This window comes from Notothenia rossii, assembly GCF_949606895.1.
Source record: "Notothenia rossii genome assembly, chromosome: 4".
Lineage (NCBI taxonomy): Eukaryota > Metazoa > Chordata > Actinopteri > Perciformes > Nototheniidae > Notothenia > Notothenia rossii.
In genome coordinates, this window is record NC_136902.1 from 16,301,204 (window position 1) to 16,327,283 (window position 26,080).

The window sequence follows — 26,080 nt, forward strand, 5'->3', positions numbered from 1 at the left end:
CTTGTCTTTCAAATTTGAAGGAGGGTGAGCAAGCATCTTGTGGAACATTCATCATTAACTCCAAAAAAAGAAATATATATATATATATTCAATAATAAATGAATATGTGAATCATAGCAGTGATTGACAGCTGATAGGAATAATATGATTGTTAATATTATCATATTCATTTAGACAAACATCGATGAGACAAGTTAATTAATGTACTTATTGCAGCAGTTTGCATAGATTTGGTACCCCTGCTGGTCTAATGGCCCGTTCACACAGCGGCGTGCGTTGAAGCTTCAACAAAAAGTTGAGCAATGTTCAACTTTTGAAGCTTCGACGGAAGCGTCAGCCAATCAAATCATATGCCAGTACAAGCTCTAGCCAATCAAACCGCATGCTTGTGTGTCCGGGGCGGGAGATTCATGTGATTGGTTGTTGGTCGAGTTTCAGACACGCCCGCCGGCAAGCTTCAACGCACGCCACCGTGTGGACGCTGAAGAGTGAAACAAGCTCATTCAGTTAAAATGTTAATTAATTAATTTAACTAATTTTCATTTACAATTACTGATGTGCCACAATAATGTCGCCTAATTTTATTGAGTTAAAATATCAATATTGTGGCTTTCCAAGTTAACATTGATTGATATGACTGGGATTAAATCAGCATATACTTCTGCCAGGGGATGCCACCCCCTCAAAATCTCCTGCCACCCTCGTGCCACCCCATGAATATTTTTCTAGATCCGCCCCTGGCTATGGACAGACAATAAAAGCATAAAAATTGATAAAACATTAGTCAAACCGACTCGAAAGCGAGGGAAAAGAGGTGGGTCTTCAGGCGGGACTTAAAAGTTTGAAGGGTGGGCGACAATTTGACATGGGGGGGCAGGTCGTTCCAGAGCCTGGGGGCTACCGCTGAGAAGGCTCTGTCTCCTGGACTTTTTCTTGGTTTTAGGGACTACTAGCAGCAGCTGATCAGCTGACCTCAAAGCCCTTGAGGGAGTGTACACCTTTAGGTGGTTGGAGATGTACAGAGGGGCCAGCCCATTAAGCGATTTAAAAACAAAAAATAACATCTTAAAATGAACTCTAAAATGGACAGAAAGCCAGTGGAGGGAAGCCAGAATAGGTGTGAATATGTGTTCATGCTTGCGTGTTCCTGTAAACAGCCAAGCCGCAGCGTTTTGTAACAGCTACAGGTGTGCCAGCAAGGACTTGTTTAGGCCGGCATAAAGTTCATTACAGTAATCTAGACGAGTAGAAACAAAGGCATGAATAACACGCTCAAAGTCTAAAAAGGATAAAAACCGGTTTAATTTTGGACAGGAGCCTCAAGTGATAAAGTAACATGTAACTACATCTGTCAGATAAATGCAGTGAAACCAGAAGATCAAAACGGTTATTCTGAGAGTGCATATGTGAACCAGTGTTTTAAATGCAAATTGCCTTCAAGAGATAGAGTTTCTAGAACGAAGAACAGATGTGATCACACTTCAAGCTCCCAAAAACTTTATTTGTCATGCTGCAACAGAAATACATTATCCATCAACCTACAATCCAGAAACCAATTGCCCATGAAACAACTTCAGCCCAGGATCCTGTATTTTGTCGAACAGAGGAGAGGTGGGAGGTCTTTAAAACGGCTGTATGTCAACTGCGACAGTTAGTCTCGGTTTGAACTCACCCTAGGAGGAGCACATCAGGCAATGCCTTTAAGAACATCGACACATGACGAAGTGTCAAGTTTACTTTACAGCAAATTATTTTCTCCGGAGTGGAACTGAATATATGAAAAGGATCTCTTTGCTTCAATGTGTGTGACAGAGGAGTCTGGTGTTTTCCATTGTCAAACACGTACCAGATGACCATCCTCGTGTCAACCCTGATTCAGAGCAAAGTTAAGGTAGGTGAGAACCTTTCTATAATCACTGCTGCTTACTATTCACGCACAGTCAATGCAGGGAGAGAATAGCGCAGCTTTGTGCATGTCTGTGAATTACATTTTTGCTTTATTTACTGATCTAAATACAATGATCATGAACAGCATAGAGAAAGCAAATCATGTGACAGGTGACATTTCCATCATGTGGTCCTGCATTTCCTTCGTACCAATCACATTAATAGTTTTATTAGATTACATTGATTTAATTATCATTAACCATCAATAGGGTTTCCAATAACAGACAAAGACTGGCATGATAGTCCTTCAGTTTAAAACATAGCATCTTATTTTCCTGCGAGAATCACTATTTTGTGTTCTTTCAGATGCCACTTTACCAGATTATTTTTCATTGGCTGTAATAGTATAAAACCATAACGGCACACATTGTCTTTTGCTTTCCTTTGAGTCCTGGCAATGGATTGAATTGCATGCACGCTCAGTTCATTTTGTATCCGGAGCAAACTATAACATAAAATCACAAAACGTCATCATCGCAGAAACTATTAAATGTTTATGTTGATTCATTTACAAATCTAAACAAAAGTGTACGGTTCAGCATTGTATAAGTAACCAAAAAAAAAAAGAATGAAAGGAAAACTTATCACCTCTTGTAGCCTTTAAATAATTGTCTTTTGTTTCCTAATACATCGCAGAAGTTGATCAAACAACATATAAAAGTTGTTTAATTTAGTGCTCCCCTGGCATCTGTCCTGACTGTTTGTTGCAGAAGCTACACTAAATCGATTCAGAGAGATCATTATCAAGGAATATCTTTCGTTGCAGACATTTTGCCAACGGTGTGAGAAACATTTTCTTGTCACCATGCTTTAATCCTCATTAAAATAATTAAGTCCATCTGGAGCCCATTTTACTGGTCAAGCTGCCAAAAAGTGCTTGGTAGCAGGCATCCTCAGCTCCAGGAGGAGTGTTGCTCTCCTGCTAAGCATCCAAGGGTAGAGGGCACTGTTTGACCATAACTGAAACTTATCTAACACAGACTAGGGTTCCTTTCAGGTCACTCACAGTTAAACATCACCGTTAGCGTTGCAATGAAGAGGCGCTGCTCATATTGCCGAAACCTAACCCAAGTTCAGGCGTGGAAAGAAAGTGTTATTGTTACTGTAACTGAGCAGCTTTTCTTTTGCACTTTCCACACATTGTTAAGTACATTTTGGATTGAACGGTAGGCATTGCTTGGATGCTCACTGTTTAAGTGTTTTGGCACCACTCGGGGTAAATTCCAGTTAGGTTTGCTTGTAAAATCATTTATAAGACAGCCGTTTGAGAAAATAAATCATCACGGTTTGGGAGGGAAAACAGAATCAAAGAGAGACTACCATGTGGAGTGCACTCATGTTGAAATGGTTAAGGTCAGGATGTCTCATTGGCTCTAATTGCCATGTTTGAACTGTTGGTTGAGAACATTCCTCCTTTTTCAATTTCAGCATGCATAATCTACTTATATAATCGAGTCATTTTCTTTTTCATTTGAATGTGTTTACTTTCCAGCTGAGTGAATTTGAAAGTGTGTGTGTCAGCCAACCCCTCAAAGGGAAGATAGTATGTGATTGACATTAAGATAATTCATTGGTTGTGTTGGTTGCAGGTAAAGTGTCTGTGTGTACTGATCTTCCTGAGCTTCCCTCTGACTATGGCTGAAGTCCCTGGTCCATGCAGACACTCGATTACGAGGGAACACCTGCTGACAGTCAGGCATCTGGTAGGTGTTGAAAAACGATTAGAAACACATTGGTTGAACCAGCATCAGAAACAATGTGGCTCTACTTGAACTGGGCTGAGATCTACCTGTTTTTATTCATGCAGATGGATAACCAGTTAAGAAGTGGATGCACGATATCCTACACATTCATAGAACAGAGAAGTTTGGTAAGGTAACATTTGTTTTATGGGACTGTTTTCCTTCCAATTCCTGTGATTCACCTTTCAACTATCTAACTTTTCCATTAAAATTCATGTTCAAGTTTATTACCTTTTTTTTCTGATTTCCCACAGAGTAAATGTTGCTTTGTAAAAGCTGCTTTACCCTGGATCTTTGAGCTCCTCACCACCCACTTCAAATACAATCGGGGTTCAGTCAACGATGGCTATGTTCAGTCCCTGAGAGCGCTCATCCTCAACATCTACTCTCAGAAATGTGTGCCTCAGATTAATGAGGAGATTGAGGTGAGTGTGTGTTCCTGTGTGCACCCTGTTTAGGACTGAATGATTAAATGTTCTATAATACAAACCATGTAGAAGATATATGTGATGTGAGAAACTGCCCAGCACCAGGAGATAAATCTGCAATACTTGTGAAAACATTTAAAGTATTTTTCTCGGTATGTGCCGCAGGATAAGCCAGAGAGTTTTGAGATGCTCTACAGAGGGTCTACTTCAGAGGCTCTGCAGAAGGCTGCAGAGGTGCTGTCTGTTTACTGGGAACTGGTGACAACGAGCGATGCACCAGTAGACTGGAGATGCCAGCATGAATACACAGAAATGTTTGACTCTACCACAACGCTATACACAGAGTCCCCTACAGAATATTTTACAGGTAGGAATCTCTTCTGCTAATATGCTGTGATGAGGAGGTGTGGAGCCGGTGAGATCATAAAATACATGTCTTTTTCTACAGAAAGTTATGGTAGGATCTCGGTGAAGGGCTCACCGAGAAGAGTAGACAAAGACCTGTACAAGCTTGGCTTCATCATCGTCTCTATCTGCGGAGGACTGCTGTTCATACTCACTCTCTATTGTCTCATCACCAAAAAGGTACCAGCGCTTCTGTTTTGATTGATTTCTAAATTGTGCATTTCCTGATTTAATATACCATGCATTCTGATCATATTGCTTTAAAGAGGCCTTGGCAGTCTGCCTGTGCTCTCTTGGCACTCCCTCTTGCAGAAGTAACAATTCTCCCTCACAGAAAATACTGAGCATAACAACAAAAGGTGGAGACTGGACCAACTGGTGATAGCAGAAGTCTTATTTGCACAAAAGTCTGCAAAAACAATTGAATGCATTCATTTATTGTTCTCTTATTTTGGACAATATGGCACCATTAGTTTTTATTTCCTATTTATTTCATCAGTGTTTTTAATGGGCTGAGGCTCAGATTCTACGTGTACGTCTTCATTAAGCAGGTACATACTTTAGTATTAAAAAAAATTCTAAATCCTTTGACAAAATGAATACTACAACACCCACAATGGTTGTATGTATGCCCTACCAAAATCAGGAACACACAACAAAAGCTCAGCAACCATTAAATGAAACGGACAAGCTGCAGGTAAATCCTGGTGGAAAAGCGATCCCTGGAATGCAATAATATGTGTATAAGCCTGTTTGTCGGTTAAACATAAGAAAAAAGCAGAAACATCTCTTGGTCAACGTGGCATTCTTTATAGAAGTGTCTATAAAGTCTGGGGTATTCTTCGTCATCGCTAAACAAGGTCCTAACCAACCAAAACGTCGTCAAATCTTTGGGAAATCTGGGAATAATCTTTTCTTTACCATCTGAGCCGTCCCCTCGCTGGTAAAAAACTAAGTATAACAAAGTGGAGGCTTGACTCACTCTAGATATCAGAATCACTCTTTCGTGCTCTTTCTCCTATATGCAACTATTCGTCGTCGTCAGTTGAATATTTCACCAATTTCAATTCAGTAAAAGACCTTAAACAGTACCAGCTAGATTGAAGTGCTTGTGAAAAGTACAGTGTTTTTATCGACATTCCGGGATTGGTTTTCTTTTGAAATTGGCAAGAAGTATTTGGTAATGGTAAACAGAATTGCTCTATGTTTGTGTTCTTTTTACTTTGGAAAGTTATATGAGCTACATTTGACTTCACATCCTTCATTTCCATTTTATTGATCTTTCTGGTCGAGAATTTGGACTCTACATCTCATCCAGGTATATATTTAGTAAACATTTGGCAACCAAGTGAAGTGCTTTGGGACTAACTCTGATTCTTAGTCCATAGAACTGATATTGCAGGAATATTGCTGATACCTAAAATGCATGTGATGAATATGTTGGTATGTGGGACATAACTTTAGTACCTGCTATTCAAACTACAGTGTCCCTTTTAAACATGTTGTATACCTGTGGTGTTTATTTTTATTATTTTATTATCTTTGCTTTGTAATGCCTGTTGTAAAATGCCATTATATAATGTGTTTTTACTGTATTTATTCCTAAAAAGTATTTTAATTTGTTTTGTAAAGCACTTTTAATTGTCACATACAGAAAAGTGCTACATAAATAAACATGCCTTGCCTTGCACAATTTAGTTTAGTCCAAAGTTTAATTACATTACACCAGAACTGAGGGAAGCATACATCAGGGACTCTCAGAATTAAATCACATTAGAGCTTCACAGTGGTGAGTTAATGGAAAACAAATGGCTCCATTTTTAGTCAGAAGCTTGTTTCTCAAACATGGGTTTTGATTATAGCTGAAATCCTACACATCTAGATCTTTGGGAAGTACTGAAACACTTAGCAGTATTCAATAGACATAAAACTTAATGTGCACCACGTAGGCCTGCATTATGGGGCATTGGTGAAATGCTTTGTTTTGGACACCAAAGACCACAGAAAATGCTGCAGTTGATTCATTCAAATAAGGAAGGGGGAAGAGACATTCCCATCGTTAACTGATCCTGTTTGGTCCAGAGTGCAATCCAATTAATCCTTGAATTGCCAGGCTTGAAAGAGCAGGAAGGGTTGACTGTCATTTGAAGAATGTATTGCCAATATCCTTGTTTAAGTGACTTCAATTAAGTGGCATATTACAGGTGGCAGAGAATGAGGGATGCCGCAGTGTATAAACATTCACAGAGAGTGATTGCAATAAAGTGCTGATATATTATTATTAGTTACTGCTAGTAAATACTGCTATTATTTTTTGTCTTATTTCTTGTCTGAGCTGCTTTTTGTTTTCACGGAGTTGGTACATGCCAACTTCCTAAACTTCAAGCACTGCCCCCACTCTGACTTTAATTAACATCATCTGTGTGCTCAATGAGAATATGTGACAACAGATGGATGCAATGGCTTACACATTTTGTATGAGGAAGTTGGAAATTACAAATCCCTTTGGCACAGATACATTTATGTCAAGATTGTTAGTGAAACTTGCAGTTTCTTGCATGTTCCAGTTGCTGTATTTGTTTTCCAAAGGTCAAATTAGGTCAGATGCCCGTAAACTTGTTTTAATGGTGTCTTACATGCAGCTATAGTGTTAAGATGATCAGAATTAACTGTGTAATTATTTTTGTTTGTCGATGGCCATCTGTGTTTTCCAATAATATGTGCAAGTAGTCCATTAAGTGGAACTAATGAGTGCTAAAGCAGATGTTAAGATGAGGCTGTATTGTAAAAGTGGAAACAACATGAGCTTTGTGAGAAAGTGTATCAGTGAAACTTGGCTGTGAATTGTAAACCTTCTCTGATACATGCTAGCCCTGTCCACCTCCACACCTTCAGGCAATGTGGCAAATCGAAGCATTACTGGAAGCAAGCCTATAGCTGCATGAAGATCCACACAGGAGCCAAACATACGGCATGTTTTAACACTTGGAGAGAAACAAAGCGTATCTTTTAAAACACAATTTTCATCACTACTGCACAGTTTCGTCAAGGATCGTCATGACAGTGACGCATGACCAGTGTTGGGCAAGTTACTTTAAAAAGTAACTAGTAATAGTTATAGTTACTGCTCTCAAAAGTAACTAGTTACTTTATTAGTTACTAAATTATAAAAGTAACTAGTAACAAGTTACTTTACTTTAAAAATAATAACAATAAAAATACAACTTTTTGTGTTGTTCTGTGGCACAGTAAGAGAAAAGACAACTTCCCATCATTGTAGCAATTATCATTACGAAATGTAGTGGAAAAATACAACACAAAATATATGTTAAGACATTGGTTGAGACGGTGGGGTCTTTGGCAACTAGTTTTATAGACCCATGTACATTAGTTAGGTGCTTCAGGAGATTGGCATTGCTGTTATTCGATGTGGACAATGCTTTCTGTCCTGCACACAGTTTACATTTTGCCGTAAGCTTTTTTGCGTCCTTTATCCCCACAAATTGAAAATAGTGGTTATATTTCCAAGTTGCAAATGCGCTGCTGCTCTCGCTGATACTTGCATCTGCCATTGTGTGTGTGTGTGCTGGTGGTGGACGTTGCCGTGTGTGTGTGTGTGTGTGTGTGTGTGTGTGTGTGTGTGTGTGTGTGTGTGTGTGTGTGTGTGTGTGTGTGTGTGTGTGTGTGTGTGTGTTAGCATTAGCAAGTGTTCGTGTGTGTATATTTTCCCCATAAGGCAAGACCCGCCCAACTCTGTCTCTGATTGGCTTACCCTGAAATGTTACCCCGCGTTAACCAATCATCACGCCTCTCTGGTTACTTTCACTTTTCCATGTTACTGTGAGAGGACATCGCTGTATTCGCCTGGAAGTTACATCCGCAGGGAGATTCGGTTCAGTTCCATCACATAATGTAACGCAGTAACGCACCCATTTAAATCACAGTAACTATAACGGCGTTGCTTTGTAACGCGTTAGTCCCAACACTGCCCATGACGCACTTTGGTTTAGCACCCCACCGTTTGATATAAGCAGGGCCGTTTCTAGCTTTTGGGGGGCCCTATGCATCTGCATAGTCCGCCTATAGGAAGAAACGGCCCTGGATATAAGGAACTATGTATATTTGCTTTGCCTACAGGCAGGGCCGTCCCTTCTTACAGGCCGATCATGCAGACTGCGTGGTGCCTCACTTTGCGTAGGGGGCCTCAACTGAGCCGAAAATGCGGCGCAACTATGCGCTTATGCGGCGCAATCAGTTTGGCGCGGCACGGTTTCGCCGCTGCGAGGCTTCACTAGCACCCCGTCGACGCTCGCGGAACAGAGGGCCTGATCATAGAACTTTGCGTGGGGCCTCATATTGGCCAGGGACGGCCCTGTGTAGGGGGTTAGGCAAACATCTCCTTCCCAAGAATTTGAAGTGATGCTCCAAACTTATTTTGACTGTGAAACACTCAGCTACTGTACATTTGAAAGGTGGTGATCAAACGATGTTAGTTTACACCGTTAAGGCATACTTGTCAACCCTCCCGATTTTCGCGGGAAACTCCCGATTTCATTGCCCTCTCCCGGTTTCCTCCCGGGGTCATATTTCTCCCGCATTTCTGAAAAAATCAGATTTAAACACGACTGTTTCCACTCAGACTTTAATACAGCTACACCATTGTTTGGTTTCCATGGTAACACGTTTCTTTAGTAGCGCGCGCAACTCAAAGTCTGAGAGGGTGAGGCAGATATTCACAGAAAACAGAACAAGAATTGACAACTACTCTACTCTCTGCTCACTCCTTTCCTGTAAAATACAGGTCCAGCCCACACATATGCTCCATCAAGGACGGTGCTACAGGCCGCAAGGCAGTGCACTTACAACTACAATAAGCATGTTAATGTTAATCTAACAGCTCCGGCGATCCACTAGCACCCCCCCCATTTTGCCTTTTTAAATGCTCCCGATTTCTGAGGTCTAAAGGTTAGCAAGGATGCGATAAGGAGATGTGAGCCTGTGTAGCAGCTGGGAATTACAGCAGTGGATATTTCAATAATAACACGTTTTCACGGTGGTAAAATAATATTGAATAACCCATGGAAATGGTTTTACATCACACAGAACAACCTTTCACTGCCCTGTCATTTTATGTATAATATTGTTTTATATTCTCTTAATCATTTTTGACCCATTACTCTATCAATCATTTGCATCACACTGAACTAAGGAGTATTGTTTGCAAATAGTTAACCTATTTCAATATAAAACAAATGTTACTCTGTGAATGGCTCTAAAGTAACTCATCATTTGTCCTTGGAATTGGAATTATTTAATAAAGTATTTTCTTTCCGAAACAGAGAACTCAAAACCCTCACAGATCAAGATCGTATACACATTCAAGGTAAGAACACAATTAACATGGGAATTCAAACTCATCTGTCTTTTTTTGCACTAATCCTTATGCATTCATTTGTCATCTGGATTGAAGCAGAGACCATAAGGAGATAGAGATGGAGCAACAATAATGTGAGTATCACCTACCTCAAAGGGTTTCTGAGAGTTAAACGGCGGGAGCTGGATCATGATTAACGTCTTACACAAACACCTGTGTCAGCCATAGTTTTAAATATTACTGCAGTGCACATCCCTCTTTTTCATTCTTATTTTACTCTTTCCACAGGCAGCAAAGAACACATCGCTGCAGCTGCAGAAGGAGCACTCGTGAAGCTGCACATTTCGTCCGTCCGAACGCTTTTTAATATCAGTATTTTGTGTGTAATGTATCATGCTCAGTTATTTAATCAGAAGCTTGGTTTTGACTTAGAGCAAAGATGGGCCTTATTTGGAATAATATGGTATGTATATTGTGTTTATGCATTAACTATTTGCAGATATCATTTCACAAAAAAAGTTTTATTTTTACACTAGTTATATATGTTGAATATTGTGTCTCCATTTGCTACAACTTAACCAACTGTTTGTATTGTTGTTTTCCAAATATTTCCACAAATTATTTATGAGTTTGACAATACAATTACAATATTGATAATAAAGGTTCCATCAATACAAAATACAACATATAATGCTCTCACATGTTGTAGTTAAAAAGTGCATTCATAGGAGCACCAGGAAATCAATCGTTAAGTGTGATATTGGCCTATATTGAGTTTGACTCGCTTTATGGGGAGTCAAACATGTTTTTTATCAATGTCAAAGGGTCTTGTCAGTGCTTTGTCTAGTTCACCTCATTATCAGCCTACATTGTTGATCAACACGCAGTCCTTCCAACTTATAAAACTTGTGGCCAAAAATAACAAAACAGTGTGGTTTCAAAGAGTCCTATGGAGAATATTCTGTTAATGATCAAACACATAGAGCTGTTGTTACTGGCAGAGAGGTTGAGATACACACCAGTGGCTGCTGCAGCAAACAGGACATGTCTTCACTGCACAGGGCGTGACAGCAGGAGTTGGTGGGAATAATGTGCTACTATCCATTACTCATATGCATGCATGACATTTTATCAATACTGCATGGTAGTGGCACATAATAGGTTAATACTGAGAAAGATTGTGGGATGGACCGAAAGAAAAACACTGTTATAACATTTTGTACAATGTTCAACTGTGTTGCAATATGGTCAATAAAGACATTTGAGACAGAAAGAAACGCATGGAGAGAGAGAGGGAGGGAGGGAGGGAGGGAGGGAGGGCAGTGCATGTACATTCCCTCCTGTAGTCATGACTTTCACTCATGTTTACTCAAAGATGGTCCTGCCCTGTTTTATAATCATAAATTGCATAACGTCTGAGTTCGCAATGAAATGTATTCGTCTCGGAGAGGACCACACCAGTAAAAGATTACCATGTGATTATGTGCATGTGTACTGGTCTGTATTTTTTGTTTTGGAAGAATCTGTGTAGGAACAAAAAACAACACAGTTCTACCCCACAGCCGCTGCAAAACCGTCTACAGCCAGCAATATATCATCTTCCCTAACACACTTCATTTCACAGGCTACCGCTTATCAGTGGGTGCAACTTAATCCAGCAGTAATCCATTCTTCGTCACGAGACTTTGACCCATGACAAAACAAGGAAAATATTTCTATAATTCAATTTAGTGCCTTTCTGAAGAGTATTAATGGCAGCTGTGCAAAAATGAAAAGGAAAGTTGTCTTCAACAATACATATATGGGAACTGCCTTGGACCAGTTAAAGTTGTCAAAAGAGCTGCCGCCCTTTTTCTCTCCCCGAATCTCTTTGCTTCTTTTACGTTTCAAATTAGCGGAAACATAACTTTTTACAGCTACAAATAAATCACAGTAAAGGGCAAAAAAAATCTGAAGACCTTTTTTTTTCCCTAAGATTTCATAATAAGTATAAAGTGGTCGGGAACAAGATACAATTAAATTACACACAAATGATATGATTCTTAACTTTCTTGCTAAGTGGATATAAACTGAATTGCATCAAATTCTCATGTTGTAAATCCCGACATTAGCTAGAGTACACATTGGCTCAGAAGTTACCACCCAATAAATATATAAAAGCCAGTGTTTAGGTAACCAAAACAGCTTAAATAACCCAACAGCATAGGATGCAGCTATTATAGAAATATACATAATTGTCTTTGAATAATTCAGAGGATACACATGTTTAACCTGTAGACATAAACACGTTACACAACTTTTAATGTTGATTATGAGAATATCAAAACAGACGAACAGTGGAAAACAGACTCAAACTGTTTACTATAAAAGGCATTGTCATTTTAATTAGTGAATGTGACCTTGCCAAATAACGTTATTAATTATGACAATCTTGGCTGCCTAATCTACAGCTTTATCACCTTGTGCCACATGGTGGAGGCAAAGGTCCAAATTGAATCACTAGCTGATGACAGGATGCTTTATACAGGTGATATGTTTCCAGACAACAAGCAGAACCTCCATGGTTATTATGATGATCTTATTATTTTTGCCAGAATACCGGATCTGATAATATAACAGTGTGAGGAGAGGAATATCAGTCATCTGGCCTTTGGATATGTTGTATTTGTGATACATATGCCTGTCATCTGGAGAGGTGATTATACAACTCTGGTATTTCCCGTTGACTAATACTGGAATTGTGTTAAGGGTTTATGATTGTGAAAACGGCTTTTATAACACTGCATTGTCTTAAATACGTTTTGACGCTGAATAAAGTGACATGTGAAGAGAGATTGGAGGGAGATAACAGATGAAGTAAGACATCGGATGAGTTAAGAGATATCAGAGAGAGAGCGCAGGAAGAGCTAAACCTCAATAAAGCCAACGTGCCGCAAACAGTAGGGCGCCTCGGCAGGAATGTCTTTGGCACTGATCTCATTGGCATCCAATCGCAGCATTCTCAAACTGGAGAAGTTTGTCATGTCGATGGTATTGCAGAAACTGCTCAGGGAGAACTCTGAAAGACACAAGAGAGACATATGAAGGGAGGCTGCATGTTCTGGCTGTCCTGTGAGACTTTCCAGGCAGGAACCGGGATGTTCACATCAAAACACCGCCAAACTAAACAGAGTTCCGCTGTGCTGTATTTCCTACATAGGATTTTAAGTATGTCTTTATGAGAAGGGCTGAGATGCTGTATTTCTCACAATCCATATTAAAGCTACTCTTGTTTGATTAAACTCAGTGATGACTGTTTTTTTTCTGTTTGTTTTTTGTTTTTTTATTGGGAGTTTTTTATGAGTGGGCTTGCAATAAAAAATGTGTTTAAGGAAAAACTCTAGGAGAAAGCAGCATTAAAAAGTGTGTTTCTGTCATCTATTGGTTGGAAATGTTCTGATTGGTTGCAGTCTCAGTCCCCAGCCCAGAAGTGATGTAAAATGTTACATCATGTTTCGGCTTGGCGACAGAAAATACATAAAGCTTTAGGAGGTTGAACTGCCAAATAGTACAGATAAATGTTACAGTGTAAACAAGAATACTATAAACAATATGGGTGAACCTGTGCATGTCTAAACTTCACTTTAAGTCAGTAAGAGCAACAAGAGTACATTGAGTCTCTGGGCTCACTAAACTTTCTATAAATCACGCTTTCAAACTGTCCTCCTACATTCAAGCTTTTAATGATTTGTGAAGCGAGTGTATTGTAAAATGCTCGGCTCAGAACTGAGTGAGTGACAGAGTGTGTATCCTGCTCTGCCAACCAACCCAATTAAAAATGAGTTAAGTAGTTTTTCGTGTACAACATTTTTTATGAATCGTAATGGTCTGTAAAACTGTATACATTACGTACATCAGCGCAGCACTTTTAATAATCATTCAAATGTACTTTTAGGAAACTTAAGACTAGTTTCATCATAAAAATCATTAAAAAGGAATGTGTAGTTATTACTAACATGTTATACAAACTGCATTACAGTTCTTTGAGGTGTAGAATACTCTTTTTCTTCCAATGGGACTATGTTTAGGATAACTTATTTACTTTTATTTCATATGTCTCAGTTAGTGTGTCCATACCTTTGATCTTGTTGGCTTGTAGATAAAGGTTCTCCAGGTTTCTACTAACAACAGGGATCTTCTCCAGTTTATTGAAAGAAAGGTCAAGCTCAACCAGCGTGCTGACATTGAATACATTGGATGGAAGTCCTTTATCAGTCAGCTTGTTATGAGCCAAGCGGACAAACTGCAGTCTGGGATTCATGGTGAGAAAGCCTGCCGGCACACTCTGTATTTGATTAAAATCCAGGTAGAGCTGCTGCAGCCGCTCTGGGAGGTGGTCTGGGATTTTACTCAGCTTGTTTTTCTTCATATCCAGCAAGGTCAGAGCCTTTAGTCCCTTCAACATACCTCCAACATCCTCAATGACATTTGCTTGGAGCTCAAGGGTGGCGAGGTTAACCATCCCCTCAAATGAGTTGGAGGGGATCTTTGAGATCTTGTTGTGACCAAGTCGCAGGTCTGTGATGGAGTTTGGCAAGTTAGGAGGCACACGTGTGAGCTCATTGTGATCCAAGAGGAGCCGGTCCAGGTGCTTGAGCTTGCTGAAGATGTTCTTGCCGATTTTGTCTGAGTCTAGCTGGTTTTGAAACAGCACGACCCAGATCAAGCTGGTAGCATTATCAAAAACCCCGTCTTTGATGCCTGTGATCTTGTTCCGGTGCAGGTAGACATACTTAATGTATGAGGGGACGTATGGAACATGCTGAAGGTTGCGGTTTTGACAGAACATAGCTGTGGGGAAGGTTGAGGGGCAGTCGCATTCCAGTGGGCAGTCGACATCCACAGCCTGCCAGGCGGCATGCCTCCAGCGCCCTCGCAGATAGGACAGCCACTTGAACTGGCTGTAATTCTGGCTGATGCTTTGATCCACTATTCCTAGAATAAGGAGAAGCACCAATGTCTGCATGATCACTGTAAGAAAACCAAGAAAGAAAAATATTTAAAATTGATATAAAGTCAACTTTAGGATATTTCTTAATCCCAAAAACACTGATAATAGGAGATGTTTTGTAGCTATTACTGAAATATGCTTGTTCAACCATTTAAGATCCACTACTCTTGGCTCTAATCTTTAAATGTAAGTAATAAATAAAAATGTCTATATATATATAAGTTCAGTACACTTACCGCTTGGTTGATCAGAGAGGATGTCTCCTTTCTTGCTTGCGCGTCTGTGTTTTCCTCAGAAAAGACTAACTATATCCCCTTTCAACGTATAGCTGCAGCCCCAGCCACACACTCTCATTAGAGGCCATACATTTTTCAGCTTGCATGTAAAGCCTATACCATAATATATCACCTCCAGCCATGTCAATATTAATCCCATCTGGGAAGTGGAGCAAACATCTGCTTTTTTACAGCCTTGTTTACCTTTAGTATGTCATGCCTTATCATTAGCACTACCACTTGAAAGCTGGCTTGCTGTGAAGTGTACTCGTATAAAGGTTATGGAGAGAGTGGGGGGTTATGCTATAGATTTCTTTAGAAACAAGGATCTAGACGCTGTAATTAATGGTGTGTTTCAACTTAAATGAAACAATAGAGCTTTGTTAAAGTTTATAATCCAATCCTTACATTGTAGAAGGCCTTTGTCAATAATTGACTATATGTTTCATCATGAAAACAAGTTTGACAAACCCTGTTATTTGTCCACAATAATTCTCCTAAAACATGTTTTTCATTTTTCGGTCTCTTTCTTCTGACTGTTTCAGGTACTCACCCATTTCATCAATTACAGTGTTCAAACTCTGGAGAAATGTAACATGTGTTTGTGCTGGTGCCTGCAGGCAGGTTTCCCATTAGCAGATTGTCATGTATGAATGGGCCTCGCCGTTCACCCCTTCCATAGGAGCAGAAAAATTGGAGCAGAGATGCAAGGATTACGTTTCTCTTACCCAATGTGCCTTCCAGGTTTTTCTGAAGAAGTTCAAGACGAAGGGTTTGTTTAAATAAAAGTTGTTCAGCATGTAAAGACTTCAATCACAAAAACATTTTATGAGAGGAAAGGGGACCTCAGGATACACATGGGAACCCTTTATATAAAATACTTAATAGGTTTTTAGTTAAATCACATTATTTGGCCGACAACCAACTCATCATGTTTAATGAGAACATACAAATATTTAAATCCTCCCAATCTATTACATGAACCTCTATTAAAGAAGTGTTGCATGTGTTCTGAACTGTGCTAGGATTAGGCAAGGCAAGGCCTTGTAATTATAAATGAAAGTTCTTCATCACAAATATATCAAAATTACCAGTATTTGGTAGGGGAAACAAAAAGTTTCCAGAAAAAACAATTGTTCCTTTGAAATCTGATGCTGGATTTCTCATTTATCCCTCTGCAATCCACATTGTAATTCTCCGAATGTGCCACAACGACAGTCTGAATTAAAACAGGATGCAAAAAACGATTAAATAAATATTGTCTTGTAATTAAAGCAACATGTTTGATGCAATACACTCTGTCTGCGCGTCATTCATGAATTTATCCAACTTCAGCCAGAAAATCCAACATAGCCACAATAATATGACAGCATGCACTAAACAATCATCTCTGAGGTGTCCTGCTGTTGTGCGCTTTACCATAAGGTAAAACATTTGATTATTTTCTTGTCATGATTGATTTTACAGTAATGTAATGCTTTAAAACATGCTACTTAAAACATATTTGTCTATGTTCTGCTAGTGAATTCTTTAAATGGTTGAGTTTTAAGTATCGTATGTACATGAAACCAATATTAAGGACAATATTGGATCTCAACATCATTTGGTCCATTTGCCGTTCATTTCCAATTTCATTTTCTTAGATAGATTACAACATTTTGAGCAATAGCATCCTGGCTCTACATAATTCTTGACACGTTATTGGATAGACTGCCATAACATTGGCTTTGTGTTCATTGGAACAAAATGTCACGATTAGATTGCCAACTAATTGTCAAATGTCTCAATAGACATTTCTAACCGTTTGTTTTTCATTCTGCTTCACTTTAAATGGAACACTAATTGAATGCAATTGTGAGTTGTGTTAATATGCCAGCGAGATAAATTCAGTTTTTGACATGCTAACGTAGAAAAGGTTACCAATCAAACAAAAAACAAAACCATAGAGAATTTCAAGAGATTTAATCTAGAGTAAAACACAGACATTATAATATTGATGAGCAACATTTTACACAGTAAATCTCATCCAACTCTAAAGTTTCGTCCATTTTACTACCTCTCACACAACAAACCTCATGCAACAGTTTTTATATGACTGCTTTGGAGAAAATGATACAAAAGAATCCGTTGGCATCACAGTATTGTCAATCAAAAGCAATCATGACGGTGATAGCAGGACTAATTATTTGTACATATGGCATAAGTTTAAGATACAGCACAACCAAAATCTGGCAAAAAATGTGCTTTATCGTGGAAAGGAGAAACGCTCACATCAGTATACAAAACAAAAGTGGTGGTTTCTTGTAACAACCATTCAAATGACAAATATGAAGGACAGCCAAACTATCTCAAACAACACCCTCAAGACAGAAATTCTTGAGAAACAGAAAATAAACCAAGAGTTACGCCAAACAAAGCTCACTAAAATATGTACATCAAAAATATAAAAACTGTCCTAATATACAACACGTTAGACACACAGTAGAGTTGTGTTTCCTCTAAGGAGAGGTTTAATTTATAGCCAAACACAAACAATACTTTTCAGTGTATACTGTAGAAAGAGTTCAAAAGTTCCATTTAACAAAGGGCCAAGAGGCCTTCTAGTTTCAAGATCAAATCACTGAGGAGAATTTAATCTGCTTAAACAATACTGTGAAGTTATTACAGTCACTTGGCAATGAACTCCTAAAGCTCAAAGCTTTTCCGCTCTTACTAAACCATATGCATGAGTGTGTCTGTGAGTGTGTGTTTGTGTGTGTCTGTGAGTGTGTGTTTGTGTGTGTGTGTGTGTGTGAGTGTGTCTGTGAGTGTGTGTTTGTGTGTGTGTGTGTGTGTGTGTGTGTGTGTGTGTGTGTGTGTGTGTGTGTGTGTGTGTGTGTGTGTGTGTGTGTGTGTGTGTGTGTGTGTGTGTGTGTGTGTGTGTGAGAGTGTTTATGTGTCACTAGCCTGGAGGCTGTGTGGGTGGTTTTTTACTTTTCTTTCTTCTCTTCAAGAGTAGAGGATTAGTCGAGTCTTCAATGGTTTTGATTTTAATTTGATCATAGTCCACTCTCATCGTCTGCAGGGCATTTGTCATTTCCTCCTAATAATAACAATAAAATTATAACTTTATGAAACACAATCAACATGAAACAGTATGCACAATACACACATACAGTTAGAAGTGAATATTGAATGGATTTCTCTGTGCAGGGTAAACAATCACGTATGCGTAAAGATATATGTTTTTCTAGCATGACATATTTTTAAATGAGCTTTATTATCAAACCCATGCTTAACCACCTCGTGATTTTCAAAAACAAACAAAGAATCAACAGCATTTTCTGTTTGTCTAAAGAAGCATCAACTTCTCACATGAAGCACACAAACACTTACCTTAACCTTCTCCCAGACATCTTGCTCCTCATGCAGCACGCGGCTGGTGTGGAGAGGTGTTAGTGGGACCTCCACTGACTGCTGTATTAGTGAAAGAATATGGATTAGTGTACACCAAAGGTTACAAACATCTCTAAAAAGCAGTTGTTGCTCAAAAAGTGTCAAGCCCTTAGTGAGCTGCTCACATTAATCCAGGGATGATTTATGAACTCTGTGATGTTCATTCTCTGGGTTGGCTCAGTTTTCAGTAAGTGGCAAATTAGCTGTTTGGCTGAAACATAAAATCATCATCAAATTGTATAATATTTTTGGCAATCATACAATAACTGCAATAATGTGGTACTGTTTTTCCAAATGTCTTATATTAAATTCTAATGACATTTACATGAAAGTTATATAAAAAAAACAATGGCTCTGCAGCAAACAGTTCATAGAAATCCAGAACAATTTTGAGGAAATAAATCTGGTATGTCCTCCCAGGAGAAACACTTATGTCAAGTCGATGAGGATTCATAAAGGAAAGGAGTAATCTAGCAAATAGAAATGTGTAGTCAGATAAAACCACCTTTTCAATTTCCAACAAGCCCTCACCTTCATCAGACACATCGCTCCATTCTGGTTTGGGGAAATCGTATTTTCCAGTACGGATCCGTCTTTTCATTCCTGGGGATATTGCCAAACCGTGATGTGAGAAGAAGGGAGGGTAACCACAAAGTCTGTGTGTAAAACAGAAAAAAAGCATGATGATAGATTCAATTAAATGTTGTTCATATAGAACAAAATCATAGCAGAAGTTATGCCAGGTCTTTTTCCATAAAGCAGGTTTAGATTTATTATTTGTTATTTGTTTTTTTAAATCTGTTCAAAATAAAGATGGAAATGAAATGAAATGAAATGAAATGAGATTTAACTCTATAAATGATACAGTATGTTATCAAGAACATGGGTTATATAATACAAAAAAAAAAAGAATTTAGACAAGCTTCAAAGAGAACAATATGTCATTGCAAGAAAGTAAAACCGCTAAAGACACATCACACAGATAGACTTACAGAATATACATAATGACACCCAGAGACCACATGTCACAGGATCTGTCATATTTCTCTGGACCCAGAACCTCTGGAGCTGCCACAGTGTGAAGAGAAATTATTCAAATTGAGGGAATAGCTTTTGTTAACATTAAATCTGTTAATACAAAACAGATGACTGCAAAAAAAAACAGGTTCTTAAAGTGGTGTATAAAGGATTTCCCATCAAAGCTAGATTCTAATCTACACTATTCAAACAGCTAAATCTCCTCAAGGAAACTACTGGACATTTGAAAAAATGCACAATGCTGTTGTGTTTACCCAAACAAATGTAAATGCAGATTATATTCAAGTGTGTATCATATTTTCCAAACTTCTGGATTTAAAAATAATAACTGGTACTTTTTTTTTTTTTTTTTAAATGGGGCAAAAATGTTATTATTCGAAGTCTGGTTGTTAAGTAAAGAATTGACATGAAACAAGAAATATTTTACATTGTAGTTTAAAGGTGGGGTAGGTAAGTTTGAGAAACCGGCTCGAGATACACTTTTTGTTATATTCCATGGAATGCTCTTAACATCCCGATAGCAATGAATATCTTAAATGCTTTGACAAAAAATCCATAAAAAAATGTCATCTGTGGAAGCCGTAGTACTGTAAAAAGCACGACCAGTCATTTTAGCCAGCCCGGCTAAAATAACTGGATGGCCTACCTGACTGTCAGCCTTCCATCTGTGCACAAACTTATCTCGTGCCCTCATTGGTCATGTGCGCGTTCGTGTGTGTTGGCGGAGGGGCTCTGTAAGGAAGTGGTAGATTTTTTCCGGCTGTGTATTTTCAAATTCTAGCGCACTCGAGCTGGTTTCTCCAAAATTACCTACCCCACCTTTAAGAAGTATGTCCAAGACATGCCAAGCTGTTCCACAAAAATGCGATGATTTTGCCAACACAGTTCTTCGTGTTGATTTAGGGCTATCACAGACATCAGGAGGTCTAGTTTATTAGGAACTCGCACCATTCAGTGAACATTGATCATTAAAAAAAAGAAATTCCCAGCTATAACTTTCAGTTTTCTCCACATGCTACAAATATCTAGTGTATCTTCCCAACGTCCAATGTGATGTCTCACCAACATAGTAGGGTGTAAAACATGGTGTTGCCAGAGAGTTTAAGGTGGTGATTTCTTTGGCAAACCCAAAATCTGTCAGCTTGAGGAAGGCGTCTGGCCTTTTGGAGGTGTACAGCAGGTTCTCTGGCTGAAAGAGACAGCAACAGCAATCAACTGCTGTATAATATACTTCACATCACTTGTCATCAACCACAGGGAAACAAATGAATACAAATTCAGTTAAAATGAACCACTTTAACTGCTAAATGTTCCCTGAAAGCAATCCACTGTTGGAAGTTGTGTCTCAAATATACAGGGAGAAATTACCTTGATGTCTCTGTGAGCAATGTTGATGAAATGCAGGAAATGTATGGCTTCTCCTATACTCTTCATGATGTCAGAGGCCTCTGAGTAAAAAGAAAGTGTTGAGAAAAAAAAATAGACACAATAGAGGTCAAACAAAGAGCTGCCGAGTAAATCATACATTCAGATGTATACTTGTGCTTACCAACAGTAATCACAAGTATAAATCAAATTAACCAGGATTTAAATCTTAAGGATTGTAACTTTACTTTGATTGAAATATAATAATCCCTTTACCTCTTTCTGTAAATGCATGATTCCCTCTGTCCTGGATATGACTAAACAATTCACCTCCATCCATACTAAAAAGAAAAACAAACAAAATGGATAGAAGAACAGTATGAGCCTAAAATTATTAGGGCATGGTTTGTATTTTATTACTCATCAAAACAAATAAAACGTTCTCCTGGTTCACCCAAGATGGTGACCTGCAACCTGTAGAGGAGCGAACAATCATTGTTAAGCAAACTGAAAATGTGTATGCTTTTGTGGTCATCAATCTAAGAGGACTTTATAAATCCTTCAGTCTGAACATGCTTTATGTTGGTAGTCTGTGCTTTCGGTTTCGAGAGGTTAAAAAGTTACGTTAACAACATAAATTCAAAGTTGTACCACGAACCAAACTATTCACCTCTTGAATATAACTTGAATGTGTTGACCCATAACTGTTGTTTTTTTGTTATTTGTTTTCTCTTATAATTATTTCTATGCATTACTTAATTAGTACTGTCGACATTATAAATGAGGGCAAGCTGTCAGAGATTTCAAACAAAGTTTGGAAGAAATGTCAGTAAAATGCTCTTGACTAAAATCAGAAGCAGCTGTAAACAATACACACTTGTGATCCCTTAACTGTGCGTCATTCTTGTCACTTTTGTTGTTCACGGTGAGGATTTAATTTATCCCATCCAGCTTTGAAAACACTTTTTTAATTATATTATAACATTAGAGGTAGATTAGATGGACACCTGGCTTATTGTGTTCTAGACAAAGCAGCCTCTGTCTTCTTTTTATTACTTTGTTCCCTAAAGTCTTCTGGAAACTCACCTCAGTGGGTGTAAATGAACCAAGCTGGCTCCTCCACAGTGACATAATGCAAGCCAACTGCCAGGAGCCTCTCAAAGAAGTCCAAGAAAGGAAATCTACTTTTGTCAACATGTTTAATCATTTGATAAAGACCACACATTCATTTCTGGCTTTAATTTTATGTTTCTGTGTGTGTGTGTGCGTGTGCGTGTGCGTGTGCGTGTGCGTGCATGTGTATGTGTGTGCAGAAGAACACACCATTCCATCACGATGAGGAGGCACTTCCTGCCATGGTAGAGATTCTCGTAAACATCTATGATGGGTACAATGTGGTGACAAGTTGACACCCTCCAGTGGAGCTCCACTTCCCGTCTGGCTTCAGGACAATCCTGCAGCATCTGAAACCCACACAGCAGAGGAATTAACAAACATTATGTTAGTTTTAAGTGTAGTCATGTGACCCAGTTCTAGTTCAAACAGGTCCATATTTGTGTTATGTTTTGAGGCAACGCTAAACAACATTCCTTATAGATGTTTTAAAACGATTATGGGGCTCAGGCACTTTAACCGTCAAGGTACATTTTACCAGAGGAAGGCTTGGCCTTAGTTGCAAATAGAGCTGCTTTGTTGATTACCATTTGACATACTGACAGATAATTAATCAGCCACCAATAATCAAATTCTTATTGTGGAAGCTTTTCTATTTTTAAATGATGGTAAATAAAAAATGTTGGCAAAATGAGGCATTTGAAGGACGTTGCACTCATCAATGAGACATTGATATATATGGAGAAATGTATCTGCAGATTTTTCTATGAAAATAATAAAAAGCTATAACTCTTTCAGCGTCATGTCACCTCAACATCTTTACCACATCAGGGTGAAACGCAGTTTTTTCAGTCTGCCTGTTTTCCTTTCAACTCTGTTGTTGTGGGTTAGGGAGGACACAAGGTTCTTAGCAAACCATTGTTAGAAGAGAATTTATGATACACATTTCTTTCATTTATAAGATTCATATTACATTTAATAGGCAACTTGTTATAATAGGTTAAACTTATTCATTGACTAGAGCTATCTATAATACATACAGAGATGTTTCCACGGATGTGAGCAAGGTTGTGATTTTGGATGTAGAACAATCTGAATAATGTTTTTATAAATATATTATCATAGGTGTGTGGATTTCCATATGCCAACTTCTGTTATATTTCACTACAAACATTTGGAAGATATCAGTTTTACAGTCTTCTTTCTCAGATTTGGTGAAAGGACCTCAAAATATGATTTACTTTTGAACTTTTCTTTGGCAGGATTAGTTTGTCTTTCACACTGCATTCTGATTTCCGACATGTACTGCTTTCACAAGACTTTTTCAACAGGGTGCACCTGTGGAAAATGATAATTTAAAAAATCCTATTGCATGTAATATTTACTGGAAAATTAACTACATATTTATGCTGTGGACACTGGCACCCTCATCTGTCTACTTTAAGTCAAATGCCACTAAATTTAGAAAGAGTCTTTAAAAAAAAACCTAGCTCTCTAGCAAGAAATCAAATCTGAAGAATGCAAATACGAAGGCACAGTAACAAAGAAATGTGAGATGGGACATACTGTATGCTTCTCATCAAAAAGTTAGTAACTGAAGACTACACAAATGTGTCTCTGCAAATAATAACAACATACTTTTATAAAACAGACAAAGGTCTATGATAATATTAATCATTTGCTAGTTTTTCCATTCTGTTTACCCATCTCAAAACTCCTTCACTTAATGCAAGCCGAGTGCTTGTTATCTGCATGACACCTCGTCCTGCTGTCCCAGTGGCATAATCTCTTAGCCATCTCAGGCCTCGTGCATGTGGCTACTTTTAGACACAGGCATGTTCCCCTCTCTCTTTCTGGCTGGCAGCATTTGGATAGCAAAAGTCAACACTCCTCTTTCGAAAACAGGCCCCTCTAAATGGTAGGCCAGAGGCCCTAGCTGCTGAGTTATATATAATTTACAATCTCTTGGACAGAAATTAGAAGCTCACCAAACCGAATACTTTGTACAAACTGAACATTTTTTGTAAAAAACGACCTGTTGCCACGAGAAAATAAATCTATAACTCACATGTGATGCCATCATCGACCTCACCTCTTTAACTCTGACTGAAAATAATGCCTGTCATTTAACATGCACAAATCACAGGTACTCTATAGTTAGATATGCAACACACATGCCTTAGAAGCTTTACACTGATCCAGATGACTGCAGTTGGGTAACGTGTAATCATCTCTCCCTGCTAGCTGAAACTAAGATTACAAATAGAAAAAAACTGTCCTGAGGTGAAAAAAAGAGAATAATCTTTCAAATATTTAAAGGGAGGCTTCTGTTGACGTTAAACTCGCTACTTTTGTCAAGGTGGATATACAATCTTATTGCACACGATAGTCATCTTTGGCCAGTTTTTGATTCACACAAATCAATCATGAAAGCTTTCAGAGGCCTTTCAAGTGTTTACCCAAAGGGATCAGATAAGAACCAATAACCTCTTGGGCTTCATTGTGTTTTGGCAAATATTAGACAATGATATGTTGACCGTTGAGGCTCTGCATATACTATTTAATAATAATAATAATAACAATAATAATAATAATAATAATAATATATATATATATATATATATATATATAAATGTCATACATGCCTGTAGGCCTATGTCTTTTATTAATAAACAAATCGAATTTAAACTTGAACAAGAGACAGCCCAGTAACAAATGGAAATGTTGGGTACATCTGAATCAAATTAATCAAATTAAAAATGCTGTTTTATATTCAAGACTTTAAAATATATTTAAAAAATGAAAAGTTGAAAGAGCTTTAAGACGCTGCCTTTAAGCAATGTTTACACTCAGAAGGTTATAAATCCATGCACAAAACATAAACATCTTTCGAAACACATTCAACTTCCCAGTAAATATGGCGTCATGAGAGCTATACAAAAACATCTACAGATAATATGCTCTGCTATGGTAACTATGTAATAGTACAAAAGTGAACAAAAATGTCCCATAAACAATTATTTAACATTAGGCCAATGGACTTATTATGTGTACTTAATAGCCATGATTTGGCTAACAGATTGTAATATGTATTAGTACGATTAAAAAAACAGTAGGCTATTTTTACCTTCAGTGCATACTTTTCTCCACTCTCTTTGTGAAATATTTCCAACACCTTGCCATTTATCCCCATCCCGAGCACCTGACTTGTAACATTGTAATCGACTGTAATTACATTCCTTTTGATTTGAAGAGGGTTGTTTAGAGTATTCACAAAATAGTGAGGTGGGAAAGGAGCAGAGTTTAGATTAGGCTGCTGTTGGATCGGCACAGCCGGCTGGATCTGACTCGACATGTTAACTATCGGCGACACATACAGACAGGTGCGTCTCCCGTCCTCTCACTGAAGGTAGCAGCTTGTTTACTATCTCAGCTACAGTTGTAACACCGAGCTCATGTTGTTCTTCTTTGATATCAGCACACCGCTAGCCGGGATAGCTGGACAGCAAACAAGTCCTCCAGAAGTAGCGACGACGAGTGTCCAATAAATCAACTTTCAACTGAGATTTTTGACAGACAGTCAGTTCAAACCGTGCTTAATAAAAAAAATGGCTTAATTTGTCAAGGGATAAACAAATGACCAAACTTCCGGACTGAAATGGTGAATCTTGCTCAGGGGCGTGCCTGGGGAAAGGAGAGAGTAGGGGGCACAACCCTCACTACCACCCTACTGCTACTCAAATCCTACATTACGATTGGCTGATGCCCATTATAGAGGCGGGCTACTAAGACAGCAGTTATAGCATTTATTTTCTGATAAATAAGATGTTCCAGTTACCAAAAATCAATCAATAATGAAAAAATAAAATCTGAAGGCTGTCATTTTGACAAATCAGAAATATAGGGGCGAGTTACCAAAAAGTTAAGTAATTCCCAGCACATCTCCTCTCCTCACTGTGAGGAGCAGC

General features: G+C 38.4%; 3 protein-coding genes across 7 annotated transcripts; 1 reads left to right on the forward strand and 2 right to left on the reverse strand.

The window, feature by feature from the left end:
* Positions 1-1,506: 1,506 nt before the first annotated feature.
* Positions 1,507-11,380, forward strand: csf1b (colony stimulating factor 1b (macrophage)). Of its 4 annotated transcripts, none has more exons than XM_079675897.1 (9): positions 1,507-1,891; positions 3,537-3,650; positions 3,755-3,817; positions 3,944-4,114; positions 4,283-4,484; positions 4,566-4,702; positions 9,862-9,905; positions 9,993-10,030; positions 10,189-11,380. In XM_079675897.1, exons 1-8 carry the CDS (start codon positions 1,850-1,852, stop codon positions 10,027-10,029), a joined length of 810 nt encoding a protein of 269 aa, XP_079532023.1. In that variant the 5' UTR covers positions 1,507-1,849; the 3' UTR covers position 10,030; positions 10,189-11,380. The 4 variants fall into 4 exon arrangements, with proteins under 4 accessions (XP_079532023.1, XP_079532025.1, XP_079532022.1 ...); XM_079675899.1 differs by having other exon boundaries at positions 1,509-1,891; positions 9,996-10,030; XM_079675896.1 differs by having other exon boundaries at positions 1,510-1,891; positions 10,185-11,380.
* Positions 11,381-11,528: 148 nt separating this feature from the next.
* On the reverse strand, positions 11,529-14,901 carry fmodb (fibromodulin b; the record flags this gene model as incomplete). Its single annotated transcript, XM_079675895.1, has 2 exons — positions 11,529-12,954; positions 14,013-14,901. 2 exons carry the CDS (start codon positions 14,899-14,901, stop codon positions 12,803-12,805), a joined length of 1,041 nt encoding a protein of 346 aa, XP_079532021.1. The 3' UTR covers positions 11,529-12,802.
* A 2,205-nt stretch (positions 14,902-17,106) lies between these two features.
* On the reverse strand, positions 17,107-25,793 carry LOC307036459 (MAP kinase-activated protein kinase 2-like). Of its 2 annotated transcripts, none has more exons than XM_079676808.1 (10): positions 25,240-25,793; positions 22,323-22,462; positions 21,276-21,340; positions 21,003-21,082; positions 20,697-20,823; positions 19,589-19,664; positions 19,128-19,252; positions 18,722-18,807; positions 18,537-18,617; positions 17,107-18,243 (listed from the first exon to the last, which is right to left on the reverse strand). In XM_079676808.1, the coding sequence occupies exons 1-10, from the start codon at positions 25,465-25,467 to the stop codon at positions 18,103-18,105; spliced, it is 1,149 nt and encodes a 382-aa protein (XP_079532934.1). In that variant the 5' UTR covers positions 25,468-25,793; the 3' UTR covers positions 17,107-18,102. The 2 variants fall into 2 exon arrangements, with proteins under 2 accessions (XP_079532934.1, XP_079532935.1); XM_079676809.1 differs by lacking the exon at positions 25,240-25,793 and adding an exon at positions 23,816-24,626.
* Positions 25,794-26,080: the final 287 nt, after the last annotated feature.

What these genes read in the sequence shown, in the direction of transcription:
- csf1b (XM_079675897.1), top strand. Translation starts at nt 1,850, where the DNA reads ATGACCATCCTCGTGTCAACCCTGATTCAGAGCAAAGTTAAG. An exon ending in TGCTGACAGTCAGGCATCTG is followed by an intron (nt 3,651 to 3,754) that starts GTAGGTGTTGAA and finishes TTATTCATGCAG; the next exon opens with ATGGATAACCAGTTAAGAAG. An exon ending in AGATCGTATACACATTCAAG is followed by an intron (nt 9,906 to 9,992) that starts GTAAGAACACAA and finishes TCTGGATTGAAG; the next exon opens with CAGAGACCATAAGGAGATAG.
- LOC307036459 (XM_079676808.1), bottom strand. Translation starts at nt 25,467, where the DNA reads ATGTCGAGTCAGATCCAGCCGGCTGTGCCGATCCAACAGCAGCCTAAT. An exon ending in TTTTACACCCTACTATGTTG is followed by an intron (nt 19,665 to 20,696) that starts GTGAGACATCAC and finishes ACACTGTGGCAG; the next exon opens with CTCCAGAGGTTCTGGGTCCA. An exon ending in ATGTCTGGGAGAAGGTTAAG is followed by an intron (nt 18,244 to 18,536) that starts GTAAGTGTTTGT and finishes TGTTATTATTAG; the next exon opens with GAGGAAATGACAAATGCCCT.